The following is a 17,744-nucleotide window of genomic DNA, read 5'->3' on the forward strand; positions in this document are numbered from 1 at the left end:
GATTGCACAAGGACAGAAAACAGCAGAGAGTTAGAATTTTAAGGCAAGCAGGGATATAACAGCTAAGAACATTAGCACAGTGCCTTGAAACAGAGAGGTCTGAGGGCTGTAGCTGGGCTGGGAACAGTGAGGTAAGCGCCACTACTATTCTAACTCTATGATGGTAAATGCTCACAGAAGAAATATCTCAAATTGGCCAGAATTTTAAGTTTGTCAAACATGATAAACTTATTTATACTATGTGTCTTCCTTTTCTTTTAAAAGCAACATCTCATTTTGTAGCTCATGTTACCTTAGACTCTTAAACTCTGAGGCAATTCTCCTGCCTCAGCCTCCTGACTGAGGGAATTACAGGAATGAGCCAACACACAGAATCATATCCTATTCTTCAAAGAATAAAAATGAATAAAAATTTAAAAGGAGAGGCATTACTATAATGAAAAAAGATTATTATGTAAAGAAAAATAAGTATTTCCTCAATTTGTTCCATATAACCTGCAACACGAGGCCATTTAGAATGTAGGGTGGGGACTGGGGACTGGATATGACGGCTCACACTGTAATGCCAGTACTTGGAAGGCAGAGGCAGAGACTTCTGTGAATTTGAGGACAGTTAGTGCTAAAAAGCTGAGACCTTATTTTAGAAGAAAATGAAGGGGAAAAAAAGAGTTAAACATGTATCTATTAAACTTTTGAACTATATACAAGTTCTCCAGGTGCTGGCTCTTAATTTAAGACTTACAAACATACTTTGCTTGTCTACTTTAAGAGAATATGCTATATATGTTCATATGTGTCTTATCCTTTATATTATTAAATTTTGTACTTTTATTGTCAAAGTAATATTTTGGTTCTTTTCAAAAGTCAAATAATTATAAACATTTCTAATAAACTCAGAAAAATATGACCATCTGCTATTATAAAACTGCCCACTGGGGCTTAACACTGAATTTTAACAATTTAAAATATGAAGGAAGTTGACAAAGACCTATAATTTACATAAAAACCAACCAAAATATTTTCACACACATATTTATCATTCCATTTATAAATTCTATTCTGGTTAAAATATAGCCACTGGTTGGTTTGAAGAATATAGTATAAAGAACTTCATGCCCAGAGAACATACTTTGTAGTTGGAAAAAAATCCACTGAATACATTTTCTTTTCTGGTTGTTTTCAGATTTCTGGCAACTTTTTAACTTGACTTACACAGTGGAGAACTGTTAGCACACAGACACTGGGTGTGCTAGCCACACTAAGAAAGGACCGGTGTGGTTCCTCTGCTCCTTCACACTTGTTATAAGATTAATGAGATACACTGAGCTTCTGCTGCCTATTCAAGCACAAACAACGAGTAAAATGAAGATGAGAATTCTCTTACAGTATCGCTGTCACAAGGCTGGAACTGGAAGGGCTGGGGCTTATGAAATACAGCATTCTCTTGTAGGAACAGCTGAAGGTTATAGTCCCGTACCACCTAAAGACAAAACAGAACCTGTAAGTCTTCAGTAAAGTTAAAATGTCCAGTAACTGTATTCTAAAGTTTAGGGGCTGGCCAGACGGCACGTCAAGTAAAGAACACTTGCTGCACAAACCTGATGGCCTGAATTCAATCACCAGAACCCAGTGAAGGTGAAAAGGAGAACCAACCCCACAAAGTTGTCCTCTGACCTCTACAAGTATGCTATAGCATGCCTCCCCTCATATGCAAGTGTGCACACAAGCACACACAACACACCAAATAACTATCTATTTTAAAATGTTTAAAACATATTTATTCAGCCTTTTTATTTACTTATTTTTGATACAAACATAGTCTTACTATGGAGGTCTGGCTGGCCTAGAATGCACTATATAGAGCAGGCTGACCTTGAACTCAGAGATTCAGTTGCCTCTGTTATCTAAGTGCTGGAATTAAAGCTATGTATCACCATATCTGGCTTACTTCCTTTAAAACAAACAACACATTACTTATTTTTAATTATATGCATATGTGAATGTCTGTGTATGGGCTTGTGTACTGCGAATGCAGGTCTCCATGGAGGCTAAAAGGTTCAGACACACTAGAACTGTCATTACAGGCAGCCTCAGGTGGGTTCTGGGAACCCATAGTCTACAGGATCACTACTTCCTCCTGAACACCCAGTCATCTCTCTGTACCCTCTGCTATTTTCTAAACAAGAATGTTACACATCTTACTTTTTGTTTAATTGACTTGTTACTTAGTTATGCATCTGATTTTCTCAAGAATCTAAATTTGGGATGTACTAGTTTAGACACTGCTCTGGATTAGGAGACCAGACAAATAGTATGCAATATTTTAGGGTGATGATAAGACAGCTGCTATATAAAATCTTATTGTGGGAAGTGAGGCAGGCAATGGAGGAAGAGAAGAGAGGAGTGGAGTTGGAATCCCACACCTCTTGGTTCCTCCTAGATCATTTTCTTGTTTAAAAAAATTATTTTCATTATGTATATATGGTTCATAGGCCTCTTAAGTCTGAAAGCCAATTTCCTGCAGGCTATAACTTGAGAAAGGCTAGGTGTGAGCATTCTTTAGCTGAGCACAATCTGAGTTCTACTCAGCCACTGCGCGCCCTTTACTCATCCTACTCGTTGTACATCAGAGATCACTAAAAACTGGGCAGAGGCACACTCCACACTTTTGCATATGGTTATAATTCATCTCAGTGCCTTTTCATAAGACCAAATACCTTGTGCTTAACAGTAAGGGAACCCCTGTTGCACTCAGTTGCCCATGTCAGTACTGGTTTCTGTGTCTCCTAATGTCCACACCATACTGTCTTGACTTCTGTGATTTTACAGTAAGCTTCAGAAGCTGGAATTACGAGTTCTCCAAGTTTTGCTTTTCCTCTGCAATATTATGTTAGCTATTCAGGATTCTCGCAGGTTCATATGAGCTTGAGGTTTGTCCTTTTCACTTCTATAACAGAAATGGCTAGTAGAATTTTGACAGGGATTATATTAAATCTGTAGGTCACTTGGGGGGATACTATAAAGTCAGCAATATGAAACCCTCCAATTTATAAATGTGTATTATTTCTATTTATTCAGATCCTCTTCTGCAATATTTTGAAATTTTCAGTATGTGATTGGTTGAATTTATTCACAGGTATCTTTGGATACTACTATACCTGGAACTGATTTAATTTTATTTTCAAATCATTAATTGATAAGAGTATAGACTCATGACTGGTTATTGTGGTTTGGTCTTGTTTCTAGAGTAACTGTGCCAAATTGCTTTTTTATCTGGATTACTTCAGTAGTTTTTATATTGGTTTTATTGCTGTAAGAGAATCATGCCATTTCCAACTAGCAATGATTTTATTTTTCTCTTTCTAACCTAACTGTTTAAGTTAGGAGCTTGAGTACACCATTGCTGTATACCCACAAGGGTACTTCTTGATCGTGGTAAACATACAATATTTCACTCTTGAGCATGGTATTTGCTATCAGCTTTTCACAAATGGTATGGTGTTCTACAAATTCCCATTTTTCTTTTTTTTTTTTTTTTAAAAAGATTTATTTATTATATATGAGTACACTGTTGCTATCTTCAGACACACCGGAATAGGGTGTCAGATGTCATTACAGATGGTTGTGAGCCACCACGTGATTGCTGGGAATTGAACTCAGGACCTCTGGAAGAGCAGTCAGTGCTCTTAACCACTGAGTCATCTCTCCAGCCCCTCCATATTTATTTCTAGTTTGCTGAATTTTTGTTTTGATTACAAGAGTTTTAAAATTTGTAAAATGTCCCTTTTCATATTCATTGTTTTTTTGTTTGTTTGTTTGTTTGTTTGTTTGTTTTGAGACAGAGCCTCTCTGTTATGTAGCTCTGGCTGTTCTGGAACTAGCTATGTAAGCCAGGTTGGACTCAATCTCATAGAGACCCACCTGCCTCTGCCTTTCTCTGTCTCTATCTGTCTTTTGAGTCCTGGGATAAAAGATGTGTACCACCATAGCCAGCTTTTCAAATCCACTGTAATGATCACAATCATGTTCCTTAATTTATTAAATTTACTTTTCTGGTAAATTTTCAAGATATTACATATATCAATGGACAAAAGAAATACAGAATACAATTGTCAAGTTATAAACTATTCAATGAGCTACACTACTAGTTGGTAGAGGTATCTTTTGCAGGCAGAAAGCAGGCACATAGAAACACACTATACCAGATAATAAGAGCTGCTTTTAGAGCTACCACTCTAGAAAAAAATATCTCTGGCAACATCTGCTTCAGTTACATATACAAAGCACTTCATAAAATATTAAGGAGAAGAGCAAGCTTCATAAATAATAAAAATTTAATAGAAGCTCCTAGCGCCAGCTGTTTCCATTTATGCGATGAAAGCTATGGAGAGCACACTAACATTTGTACATGTGGTGTCTGCATGAATTACCCTGCAGCATCTTTGGGACTGTGCTACGTGGTAAGCAAGTGTGAAAACAGATTTTTACCTAAACAAGTAACAGTGTAGAATAAAAAAGCCAAGATTTTCAAACATTCCACTCAGTTAGCAATCTCTGGGTTGCTTTCTAAACCAAACAGAACAGAAATAATGAGCTGTTTGTAACAGAAAAACACATGGTATAAAACTCGTAGGTGTGAGCTCTTCTTGCTCACAACAACAGGGCACATCTCCAAGCTACATCATTCATACTGAACTTTTATTCCTGCCTCTTCAGTCTTGACAGGAGAGCATCTCATTCACACCCCACCCCCAGGGAGAGAGGCTCATGAGTGAAGGCAACAAATAAAAGCTTATCTCTCTGTATCCAAAGAAGTTCATACATTCTTAATTCACTTTCAATAAAAATAATAGAAGAAAAGGAGGTAAAATATCACAGTGGAGTACAGTAATGGAAGCACTCACTGTATATGACAGAGAGAGAAGAGAGATACAATCTCAGGCTCAGTCTGTCTTCTTTTCCATAAAACAAACATGGGATTCACAATGTAAGAAAACCCAGAAAATCAAATTCACGTACATTATTAGCCAGTTTCATGCTTACATGTTGTTTTATTACTTTTGTTTTTTTACAGTCTAGCCATTATTCATCCTCCCAGATGTCTACATATTTTATAAACTAAAAATAGTGAGATTTTCTTGAAAAAAGAAATTTCAAAGAATTCTGCCAAAAGATAACCTGACAGAATTAGAATAAAAATAGATTACAGTTTCCAGTAAAGCTGGAAATGAAAATCATCCTGCCACATTCCCACGAAATGCAAATTCATGGACTAATGAGGAAAAGATGTAGAAATAAGAGAATAAAGCTCTTCATAGAAGACTATAGTAGAAGTAGGGTGTGTGTGTGTTGTGTGTGTGTGTGTGCGAGCATGTGTGCATGTGTGTGTATTTAATTGATTAAAAACAAACAAAAAAAGCTTTTAAGAAACAGTAAGATCCCTGTGGTTGAATCAGGGAAAAGATGGAGGAAGCTGAGGAGTAGGAGGGCGACCCTGAAGAAGGACCAGCAACCTCAATTAACCTGGACCCCTGGAATTTCTCAGACACTGGACACAGGCAGCATACACCAGCTGACATGATACACCAGCTACTCCCCCCCCCCCCAACACATATACAGCAGAGGACTGCCAGGTCTGGGTTCAGAAAGAGAAGATGCACTTAACCATCAAGAGACTGGAGGCCCAGGGAGTGGGGACATCCTCATGGAGACAAGGGTGTGTGAGGAGGTATGGAATACTCAGATGGTGGGCCAGGAGGGGGATAAAATTTGGAGTGTAAAAAAAAAAAAAAGATTAAAAAAAAAGAAATAGCAAGAACACTAAATAAAGAATATGGAAAGAAATACTTTAGATAAGGTAATAACTGAGGAAACAGATCACTGAAAAACAAAACAAAATGTAGTTCTGGCAAGATTAATAAAACTGACTGGTAAGTGTCACCAAACAACAAGGAAGAAGGCCTCAGAGACAGACAAGCTCTTAAAAATTGTGTACCACCAGAACTGGTAAGTGGACAAATAGGAAAATGAAAACTGCCATAATGTACTAAAATACAATAAAAAATGAGAAAAAATTTGAGAAAACCTCAATTGACCACTAAATACCAATTTTGTTTACAGTATCAAAAACCATTATTATATAGAAGGAACAAAATCAATAAGCTTTTATACACATTTTCCTCCAATATTATCTTATGATTTTAAACACATACATTAAAATAAAAAGAACTGGCCTGGTGTAGTGGAGCACACTTTTAATCCCAGCACTTTGGAGGCAGAAGCATGTACATCTTTGTGAGTTCAAGGCCAGCCTGGTCAATATGTTGAGTCCTAAGTCAGTCAGAGCTACATTATAAGACTCTGTTTCAAAAACAAATGAAAATGAATGAATGAATAAATGAATCAATGAATCAATCAATCAACAGACTAAGATTTCCATAATAAACACCTGTATACTTATTACCACAACTCCAAAATTAAATTTCTACTTCTTTCAAAAATATATTCATTCATTCATTCATTCATTCATTCATTCATTCATTCATTCACCCATCTTCCTACACTCAATGCTTCACATTTTTTATTGGGATCTGGTTAGGATATAGGAACTTGGCATTTTAATGCTTTTCCTTCCTTAAAGTTTTAAAGAAGATTGATTGATTTTATGTGGATGCGTGTTTTGCGTGTATGTATGTGTTTTGTGCACATGTGCATGCCTGGTGCCCATGGAGGTCAGAAGAGGGTGCCAGATCCCTTGGCCCTGGAGTTACAGTTGGTTATGAGCAATCTACCACGTGGGTGCTGGATCTGAACCTTGACCCCTTGAAGGAGCAACAAGTACTTTTAACTGCTGAGATCCTCTCCAGACCCATTGTATTGTTTTTCTACACACAGAAGCAAGGAGTTGAGGTACACTGAAACAAGAATATGTGCATTGGGAGGTGTTAGGAAAGAAGTCTGTGCCTTTCTCATCCCTGTCTTGTGAAGATGGAGACCCTGATTTCTAAACAGTTTCTAAAGACAATACTCAGTTCTCAATCTCCTTGATGAAAGAAAAAAAGAAAGAGAGAGAGAGGGAGAGAGGTAGGTAGGTAGGTAGGTAGGTAGGTAGGTAGGTAGGTAGGTAGGTAGGTAGGTAGGTAGGAAGGAAGGAAGGGAAAAAGGAAGGATGAAGCTAGGTCTTAGAAGTAGGTCTAGATAGAATGTAGACATTTTAAAATGCATAAAGTCAGGAAATATTCTCAATGCAGTTTCCAGAAAGAAAGTAACATTTACAGGCACAATTTATATCCTAAAGCAAAGAGTAACCACCTTTAAAAATAAACATAATTTATCTGATTCTGAGGAAAAATAATCATTTGTTTTCTTTGTGTATGCAGTATGGCATGTAGGCAAAGTATCAATATCTTAAATGAAAATATCATTACCAAAGAATGATAGCATATGGAAAGTAAGTTTAAGTTGTAAAAGATAAACTCCAAGGCATTACAGAATTTATTTTTAAACCAGTTATCACATGCTACATTTCCCATGTACACTTTTCTTCCTGTCTGTGTTGACAGATGACTTTGTTGTTCTCTAAGTGACTGAGTTGAATGGATGTGAAGTTCCTGTGAGCGGGCTGTTCTTCACTGATTCTTCTCAAAGGAAATGTGTGTGGTGACAGACGATGTCTAAGCTAGCCTGCGCATCACACCCCCTTCATTCAGCCCATCCAGAAAGTGATCAGAACATTCTCCCACTTTGCTAAGGAAAAAAATTTTTAGAAGTATGTTCTTTAAAACCTGTTTCTACTATCATTAGTATCTTCATTTTGAAGGTATGAAATAACTTTGGATCATGAAATGGCAATATTACCCATTGCATTAAGCACACATTACCTTGCTGGAGTTTTCTAGTAAAAACTGGAATGTATTCTGTATAGCTTGGCAAGTTTCTAGCTCGGTCCGGCTGAAGGCTATTAAGTAATCCTTGAGGTGGTCATACACATTTCCATCCAGAGCCTAAAAGAGAGGAATATTATAGAAGCCAACAGTTACGATGGAGCTTTGGCACATAATTCCTTTGTCTTTAAAGCCGTAGAAATGTTCAATTTCAAAAGCTATTAATAAACTGACAAAAGGCACTGAACATCACGTAAGAGTGCAAACAGGGAACAGTTACTAGGGAAGTGGTGAATTTCTAATGAACAGCAACCAACAGAGTGAAAAATCTAGTATCTCCAAAGCTTAGGAAAAAACCACAACATTTTGGAGACTAAAACATCTGGGTTCTGATCTTTGCTTATCTGCTGCTTCTGTAGGCCCTTCATGATAATTAGGTGTAGGAATTTTACAGGGACTCTTAGAAAGAAAGAATCTAGCACACAGCCTGGAACACATATACAATAAACACAAATTTCATCTATCAGTGGTAGAATTAGGGTTTAGTATATACTTGTTACAGAGTAACTTGAGAGAAAACATAAATGTCATGAACATGTATGCCCTGTTTTTATCTACATAAAAAACATTCCTGTCACGCTCATCTTAAACAGTGAGGTCAAAGAGAAAATACTCAGCTGTTAATAACCATTCCAAGAACTTTCCTGCCATTCATACCTATCAAAACAGCAGCCCTATCTTTTAAAAATCTCTCTCTCTATTTTTCTTCTCATCAACTAACAAAACTGTCATGAGGCCAGTTTAGCATAGTGACTTTGCTGCTGTCCAATGAGAGCCCACCAGTTCTGTCAAACACACACAGTGCCAATGAGCTTTCTTTCACAAAGGCTTGAGTACATTTCTTTGTCCCAACAATGCTGCCGGTCTTTCCTTTGTCCCCCTAGACATTCTAGGGGTCGTTTTAATGTGTAAATGTTATTTATTATGCAATATTATTTTTATTACTTCCCAAAAAATGTTTTTGTTTTGGAGTTTCACTTCTACCTTTATTTTAGCTCTGGCACCTGCTTCTAGCTCCCTGGGGAGCCACACTGCCTTTGGCCATATGGCAAGTTCGTTCTCCTCCCCCCAGTACTACACTAAGATTCTCTGTGTCCTTGCCACCACTTGTGTGTGTGTGTGTTGTTCTTTGTGATTTCTACTGGCATTGTTATTTTATTATTTTATGTGTAGGAGTGTTTGCCTGACGTATGTCTGTACATCCAAGTATACAGGGTTCATGGCTGTCAGAAGAGAACATTAGATCTCCGTAGACTGGAGTTACAGATGTTTGTGAGCTATCCTGTAAGTGCTCAACCCAGGTCTTCTCTCAACCTTTGAGCCATCTTTCCAGGCCCTTTGCACAATGTTTAAATCATCAGAACTATTCTAATGATGAGGTAATATCTCAGTGTGACATTTTTATTTCTGTAGTTACCAATAATGCTGAGCATCCTTACATAGTTTGCTATATATTGATCTATTTTCTTTAGAGAATTATCTAACTCAAAACTTTGTTGTTTTTTGTTTGTTTGTTTTTTTTTTTTGAGACAGGGTCTCCAGTAGTACCACTTGAGCTTGTTGTTCAACTGAAAATACTTTCAACTTTCAAAGAAAAATATTTATTTGTAGAAGACACACATGCATCATGGTGCATATATGGCAATCAGAGTACAATTCTGGTTTTCTTTTTCCTGCTATGTTGCAGAATCTGAGGCTCAAACTCAGGCTGTCAGGCCCGCACACAGGTGCTCTGCCCACTGAGCCATCTCACTGGCCCTCTCTTAGCTTCTGACTCTTCTGTTTTCACCTGAGATTCCTGGTATGTGCTGCCAAACCTGGTTTATACAGAAATAAAAACTGAACCCAGAGCTTTTTGCATACTGGCCAAATAGTCCACCAACTGGGCTATATCTCCAGCTTCTGTTTCATGCCTCTTAGTTGGGATCTATTTCTGATTTCAAGTGGCAAAAATTCTTTATATAATGTATATACTAGAGTTTTGCAAGATAAATAATTTGGAACAATTTCCTCATTTTATGGGCTGTTCTTTTTAATTTTCTCAAGTATCTTTTGAAAAATGTGTTTTAAACAAGGTGGTAGTGGGATACATCTTTAGTCCCAGCACTTTACTCCCAGGTGGAGGCAGGCAATCTCTGAGTTCAAGGCCAGCTTGGTCTGTAGAGTGAGTTCGAGGACAACTAGGGCTTAATTATGATGTCATCTAGCATTGTTCTTGTTTTTTTCATTCCATGTATATTAGCGTTGTTTATTAGAATCATCTATATAAATTTTACAATTATTCTTTCTTGTATTTAAGCTTTTAATATAAAACTGAACTTGAAACAAAACACAACTTGTCCGAGAGCAGAGTAATAGTGCTGAATCTTTCTTCACCACTAGATGGCACCATCGAGCACTACAAACCCAAGCAGTGCAAATGCCTTAAATATAATCTTCACAGTTATGAACATTTCAGACACCATGTGTGTTGAGATACAATAAAAATTTCTAACTTAAATCAAAATTTTCATGAACTTGTTTTAAAAAGAGACATATCTTCTGATATGAAGTTTTTGCCTTAGAAATGTTCTCAGTAGCTCACCATAATAATCTTGTTTGGAAGGAATTGCTCATTTTACCTGTATACAACACATGATAATACAGGTATCATGAACAAGGCATGCATTTTAAAGTAAACTTAATTCCTATGTGGTCTGAATGATATTGCTATTGAGTGTCAACTGTAGGCATTATGTTAGCTATCTGAGTATGAGCACCAGGAAACAGGGAAGTAAGGAAAGAGATCAGAGCCTTTACCTTTAGCAGTGCTAGTGATCAAACCTTTACACTTCACACATGCAAAGCACATACTCTAATACGGAGAGACATTGCTAACCTTCAAAGTACTTTTGTTGTTTCTTAGCAATTTCCTATTCTAGTTATTTCTGCCAATCCATTTCCTTCATTCCTTTTGATAAGATCTTATTATGTAGCCCTGGGTGGTCTGAATCTCACTGTCAACACCAGGCTGGCCCCAAGGTCACAGAGATCTGCCTGACTCTGTCTTTAAAGTGCTCAGATCAAAGGTATATGTAACCATGCCTGGCCCTGACATCCCACTTCACACGGCAGCTGGGAGGACGGCCCTGAGTTGTCTTTATGTGACTCTTCAGCACTTCTCCCTAGCCAGCGCCATGTTCAGGAGAAAGTTTTGTTTGAACTTCACCACTGACTGCATGATTTGGATGTGGCTTCTGTCTGCCTCATTTTCCTTCCCTGCAACACTTTCCCTAAATTTGGCATCTCTGAGCTCCACCAGCACTTCTCTTGCCTCTGAGCTTTCACACATGCCTTGTCTTCATTCATCCTCTCTGCCTTGCTTGTATTATTCATCCTCAAGTGCTTCTCTTGTGCACTATGAACTCTGGATGCTTCTTGTCATTTTACATCATGGTATTACCTTGTGCTTCTGACACTTGCCTGTCTTTCTTTTGGTTCTTAAACCTTATGAATAGGAAGGGCCATGTCAGTCTGTTTAGAATTGACTCTTGAGGGTCAAGTATGGAGCCTGACTTACCGACAAAGTTCGGCAAATAACTGATAAATAACGTACCGGATCAGAATCTACAGGTTTAAAAATATGGGTGAATCGACATTAACCCTCATAACCAAAAACCTGATGGTATTAACATTAGCAAAAGAGTGGAAGTTCCAAAACTTAAAAATAAAAAAGTGTGTATGCACCAAATAATACACCGCCTTCTTTTTTTCCCTCCATTATTACAAAATAACCGTAGTTTATACCAGCCATATTCCAAACTGTGTCTTTTGGTTACATTGTAAAAAAAAACTTTGATTTGTATTGACAAGTGGTTGTAAAAAATTAAATACTTTGCCTTCCTATATTTTTATTCGTCTTCAGCTAGACAGATCAAAAGCCTTATAGTAGACTGCTGAGAACTTATCTTGGGTACTGGAACCCTGACTAGGGATGGTGAGGGGATGAAGACAGACAATGCACAGCAAAGCTGGGGTCGGATGGGATACTACTACTTGCTACTGTGGGCAACTCAGCGCCTCAGTGTGTTTACTGGGGACTGGATGTGGGAGGGGTTAGCTAGTCTTGTATGCAGCAGTCACACTCACGCTGTAAACATCTGGGAGGAGGAAGCTTCAGTTGCTGGTTGCAGAGGTCACTTAATTACAGACAAGACTCTGAAGAAAAGCTTTGCCATCCCTCTTGAGCCTGACCCAGACGGCAATGGCTTTGCCAATTTCCCATGGGTCCAAGGCCTTGGAGTCCTTGGCATGGCTGTGCCCATGTTAACAATACACATTCACTCAGGACTATACACACTCCGGAGGTCCTGAGTTCAAATCCTAGCAACCACATGGTGACTCACAACCATCTGTAATGGGATCTGATGCCCTCTTCTGGTGTGTCTGAAGACAGCCACACTGTACTTATACGTAATAAATAAATAAGTCTTAAAAATATGTGTGCCAGTGTTTTGGCTGCACGTATGTATGCGTACCATGTGCAAGCCTGGTGCCCACAGAGATCAGAAGAAGGTGATGGAATTCCTGAGACTGAAATTACAGATGGTTGGTTATGTGTCACCATGTAGGTGCTGGGAATAATTGCAAGGTCCTCTGTAAGAGCAACAAGTGCTCCGAACTGCTGAACCAACTCTTCAGCCCCTTAATACAAATATTTAGGAAAAAAATTCTGTAATACCTAAATTGAGAAACCACAGGCCCTAAGTCAGCACATATGAATGGTCCAACAGCATTAAAACAAAACAAAAACAAAAAACACTGAATTTGAACGTCTTTAGGCAGCCATATTTCTTTGTGGTTAGCTACAGACTAAATAGAAATGTTTTTCTCTGTACTATTCCTGGTGTCTTTACTCATTCTATTTGCACAGTCCCTAACATCTATTGAGTGCGGAACACAAGTTCGTAAGGGCAAGTATTCAAATAGGAAGGAGAAAAGGGGGCATCATGAAGACAAATTCAGAAACGTGGAATCCTAGTGTTCTCTACTCAACATCTACTTTACAGGAAAAGTATAAATTTCCTGGAACTTGCTCAAAGAGGAAAATTATGAGGAGCTGAGGATTAGGAGAAAAAAACATGTCATTTTTTTTCTAAGCATTTGATGCAATTTCCCCTTAAGAGAGAACTTTCAACAGTGGCCTCCTTATTTAGATTCAGGAAGGTCAGATTCTGTACTCAGCATTATGCTGAGCTCTTCCTTCAAGCAGACTAGAAAAACAAGCTCTTCTTTTTCTGAGACCAATGGGCATTTCTAAAATAGCTGGGCAAAAGTCAAGGAAATAAATATCAAGATGATAAATGTGAGCTGGCTTAAAATTAAATCATGAAATCCTTCAGTCCTCCTCTGCTGATACTGGAAGAGAAACACTGATTCCCCAAATTGTAACAGTCAATAAATAATATCTTTTTATAAATCTAAAGAAATAAAAGTCCCGGGCTGCATTTCTTTAAGTGTAAATATCTTAACTCACGACTTGATATGTAGAGCGATACGATGTAAAATTAGAAATACCTTATCTAGTTTTATACTTGGTCATTTTACTTAAAAGCTTGGAGTTACTTTAAGTTCTGAGAAGAGGAAGCAAATAAGACACTTTCTGTCTGAATCACAAAGCAAAGCAAGGAAAAAGTCTAATACTGCCTCTCTAAATTGTGCCCTCTACTGAGTACCCGCTGGCAGGACGAGAAGTCAGGCTCGAGGTTTGCCCAGTTACCACGGCCATCTGTAATGTGTGCAAGGCCGCGGTAGCACGAGCCAAGAGCCAGTCTCCTCCACATACACACACATTAAAATCCTGGTCCCTTCACTGCTTATCAGCATCACTCTAGAAAACACTCAGGCTTCCCGAACTTTCCAGTCTGAATGAAGTCAAAAGAATGTGACTTATATAAAAGATGGTTATCAAAATAATAAAACTAAACTATTATAACCAGAAAACGCCAATGATTTCCCTTTTACCATAGGAAAGGATCTCAGTGACAGACCTGGTTTCTGGGTCTGATTCTGTCGTGAGTTTGTGTAATGCAATTTTTCATTCTATTTTCTCACCTATAAAAGGAAATAATAGCTTCTTGTAGAGTCTGTTAAGAGGTATTTTATGTGCTATTTTAATTACCTTATTTCTTTCATCATGTTTTTATTAATGATGTTTGTAGCATGTGTCTGGAAGTTACAAGTAGCATTTTATTTCTAAACAATCTGGTTTAGATTAATACAGCACAATATTAGCAGCATATGGAAAATTTCTTCTTATATTGCTCCATTTTTCTCCCTTCTCCAGCTATCACTACTGTGCAAAACATGTCTACATTATAACCATCACAACACCTTATTATTACTGCTTCATGCAGTGACTTCTGTCTCTTCTGAAACAGGTTTCATGTAGTCAAGGCTGGTCTTGAACTTCTTATGCAACTTGAATTTCTTTCCTTTTTCCTGTCCTGAGTCAAGGTCTTTCTATGTAGTCCTGGTGGTCTTAAAACTTGCTATGCAGAGCAGGCTGGCCTCTAACTCACAAAGATCCACCTGCCTCTGCCTTCTGAGGCCAAGGATTAAAGTTATGTGCCACCAGGCCAGACCATGAACTTGAATTCTTAATTTTCTTGCTTCCCCCAAGATGTGCTGTAGCAAGAGACATGTACTTCCATACCAAACCTTATGCACCGTCTTTTAAAGCAGACCAATATTAACCACTCAATCTTGGACAGGATAACTGCAGCACATCTACCTGTAAGCTCACAGATTCTTACTGGCTCAGCTTCGTTGCCAAATCCTCTCAGTATTTATTTATTCGGGCCGTACCAAGGGATCCAAGCTAACACCCTAACATGTTCGAGAAACTACACGCCAGCACAGTTATTTTCTTGCTTTTTCTTTCTCAAGACAGGATTCTACTGTATGGTCCTGGCTGTCCAGGAATTTACTCATTAGACTAGGCTGCTCTTAAACTCAAAGAGGTTTTCCTGCCTCTGTCTCCCAGCCAGTTATTTCACTTTTTAACTTTTGATTCACCTTAATAATTCAATCTCCTTATTAAATTCTCCTTCTGCATGTTAGACATAATTAATTTTAGTTTTTTGAACATGTTAAAATAAACAATTTAAAATCAGTGTCCAGCAGATTTCAAGGAACATTTTTATACTTAAAAACATTTTCTCATCCATCCACCCACCCATCCATCCACCCGCCCCCCACCCACCCACCCATCCACCCACCCACCCATTCTTCCATCCATCCATCCATCCATCCATCCATCCATCCATCCATCCATCCACCCATCCACCCACCCACCCACCCACCCATCCATCCATCATCCATCCATCCATCCATCCATCCATCCATCCATCCATCCTGCACATGTGATAATGTACATACAGAAGTCAATAAGTAACTTGTAGGAGTTGGTTTTTTTCATCATGTGGGTTCTGAGGCCTGAGCTCGGGTCTTCAACTTGGCTGCAAGTACCCTTGCCAACTGAGCCATCTCACTTGCCCAACATTGTTTATTGACTCATTTTTCTTGTGCCTGGATCACCCATTCTCGCTTCTTTACAGGTCTCAAAACTAGTTAGTAATCAAAAGAGATGGAGGACACTTCCTACGTATCAAAGGGAAAAAAAATCCATCAAGAGAGTGCCTCAATTCTGAAAATCTATGCCTCAAATACAAGGGTACCAACATTTGCAAAAGAAACATTAAAAACGCTCACATCACACAACAAATTCCAATAGTGGGAAACTATATACAATACTTCACTCTCATTGATTGATCGACAGGCCATCCAGGTAATAACTAAACAGAGAAATAATGAAACTAACTGAAGTTATGAATCAAACGGACCTAACAGGTATCTACAGAACCTTTCACCCAAACAAAATAACACACCTTCTTCCCAGCACCTCATGGAACCTTCTCCAAAACTGACCATATGATTGGTTACAAAGCAAGCCTCAACAGATACAAGAAATAATGCCTTGTATCTTATCAGACCACCATGGATTGAAGCTAGACTTCAACAACAGAAGCAACAGAAAGCCTACAAACTCATGGAAACTGAACAACTCTCTACTCAATGATCTTCTGGATCAGAGAAGAAATAAAGAAATTAAAAGACTTTCTAGAATTCAATGAAAATGAAGGCACAACATGCCTACACTTAACCCACACTTGGGGACACAATGAAAGCAGTGCTAAGAGGAAAGTTCATAGCACTAAGTGCCTCCATAAAGAAATTGGAGAGATCTCATTCATACCAACAATTTTAAATTACATCTGAAAGCTCTAGGAATTAAAAAAAAGAAGCAAACACACCCAAGAAGAATAGACTGCGCGAAACAATCAAAATCAGGGCTGATATCAATCAATTAGATACAAAGAAAACAACACAAAGAATCAATGAAACCAAGAGCTGGTTCTTTGAGAAAAATCAACAAGATAACAAACCCTTTGCCAGACTAACTAAAAGGAAGAGGCAGTGTCCAAATTAACAAAACAGAAATGAAAAGGGAGACATAACAACAGACAATGAGGAAATCCAAAGAATCATTAGGCCATACTTGTCTGTACTCTACAAAACTGAAAAATCTAAAAAGAAAAAAATGGATGATTTTCTAGACAGATACCACTTACCAAAGTTAAACCAAGATCAGGTAAATTATTCAAACAGCCCTATAACCTATGGAAAGAGCAGTAGCCATTAAAAGTCTCCCAAACAGAAAAAAAAAAAAAAAAACTTTCAGTAAAATACTTGCAAAGAACATATCAAAAACATCATTCATCTACCATAATCAAGTAGGCTTCATTCCATGGATGCAGGGGTGGTTCAATATACAAAAATCCATCAACATAATCTACTATATAAACAAACTAAAAGAAAAGACCACACGATTATCTTATTAGATACTGAAAAACACTTGAGAAAAATCCAACACCTCTTCATGTTAAAAGTCTTGGCAAGATCAAGGATACAAGGCTCATACCTAAACATAATAAAGATAATATGCAGCAAAGCAATAGCCAACATCAAATTAAATGCAGAGAATGCCCATTTAATGGAAAGCAATTCCATTAAAATCAGGGACAAGGCAAGGCTGTCCACTTCATATCTCTTCAATGTGATACTTCAAGTTCTTGAGAGCAATAAGACAACTAAAGGAGGCCAAGGGGATAGAAATTGGAAAAGAAGTAAAAGTATCGCTATTCACAGATGATAATAGCAGACATGAGTAACCCCGAAAATTCTACCAGAGAACTCCTACAGCTAATGAACACCTTCAGAAAAGTGGGAGGATACAAGTTCAACTCTATCAATTCTATGTCCATCAGAGGGTTAATATCCAAAATATATAAAGAACTCAAGAAGTTAGACACTAATTAACCAAATAACCCAATTAAAAATGGGGTACAAAGCTAAACAGAAAATTCTCAGTACAGAAATCTTGAATGACCAAGAAGCCCTCGAAGAAATAAATGTTCAATGTCCTTAGTCATCAGGGAAATGCAAATCAAAATGACTGAGATTACACCAGAATTTTATCAGAAAACTGGCAATAGTTTTACCTTAAGACCCAGCTATACTACTTCTGGGCATAAACCCAAAAGATGCTCCACCATACCACAAGTACATTTGCTCTACTATGTTCTTAGCAGCTTTATTTCTAAAAGTTAGAAACTGGAAATCATCTGTTTCTCTTACATATTTTCTTTGTTTTCTTCCCAGACATCTGATGATTGGTACCGAATGGCCTCATCCTTTTCA

At 37.9% G+C, this 17,744-nt stretch overlaps 1 protein-coding gene across 1 annotated transcript in view; it reads right to left on the bottom strand.

The window, feature by feature from the left end:
• Window positions 1-17,744, bottom strand: part of FCHSD2 (FCH and double SH3 domains 2) — a 112,438-nt gene that overhangs the window by 42,362 nt on the left and 52,332 nt on the right. Inside the window, exons 6-7 of the mRNA XM_080913279.1 lie at window positions 7,881-8,003; window positions 1,385-1,480 (exon numbers count right to left, since the gene is read on the bottom strand). Coding sequence (XP_080769405.1) covers window positions 1,385-1,480; window positions 7,881-8,003 — 219 coding nt within the window. The remainder of the gene's footprint in view (window positions 1-1,384; window positions 1,481-7,880; window positions 8,004-17,744) is intronic.

This window comes from Micromys minutus, assembly GCF_963924665.1.
Source record: "Micromys minutus genome assembly, chromosome: 2".
In the NCBI taxonomy this organism is placed as follows: domain Eukaryota; kingdom Metazoa; phylum Chordata; class Mammalia; order Rodentia; family Muridae; genus Micromys; species Micromys minutus.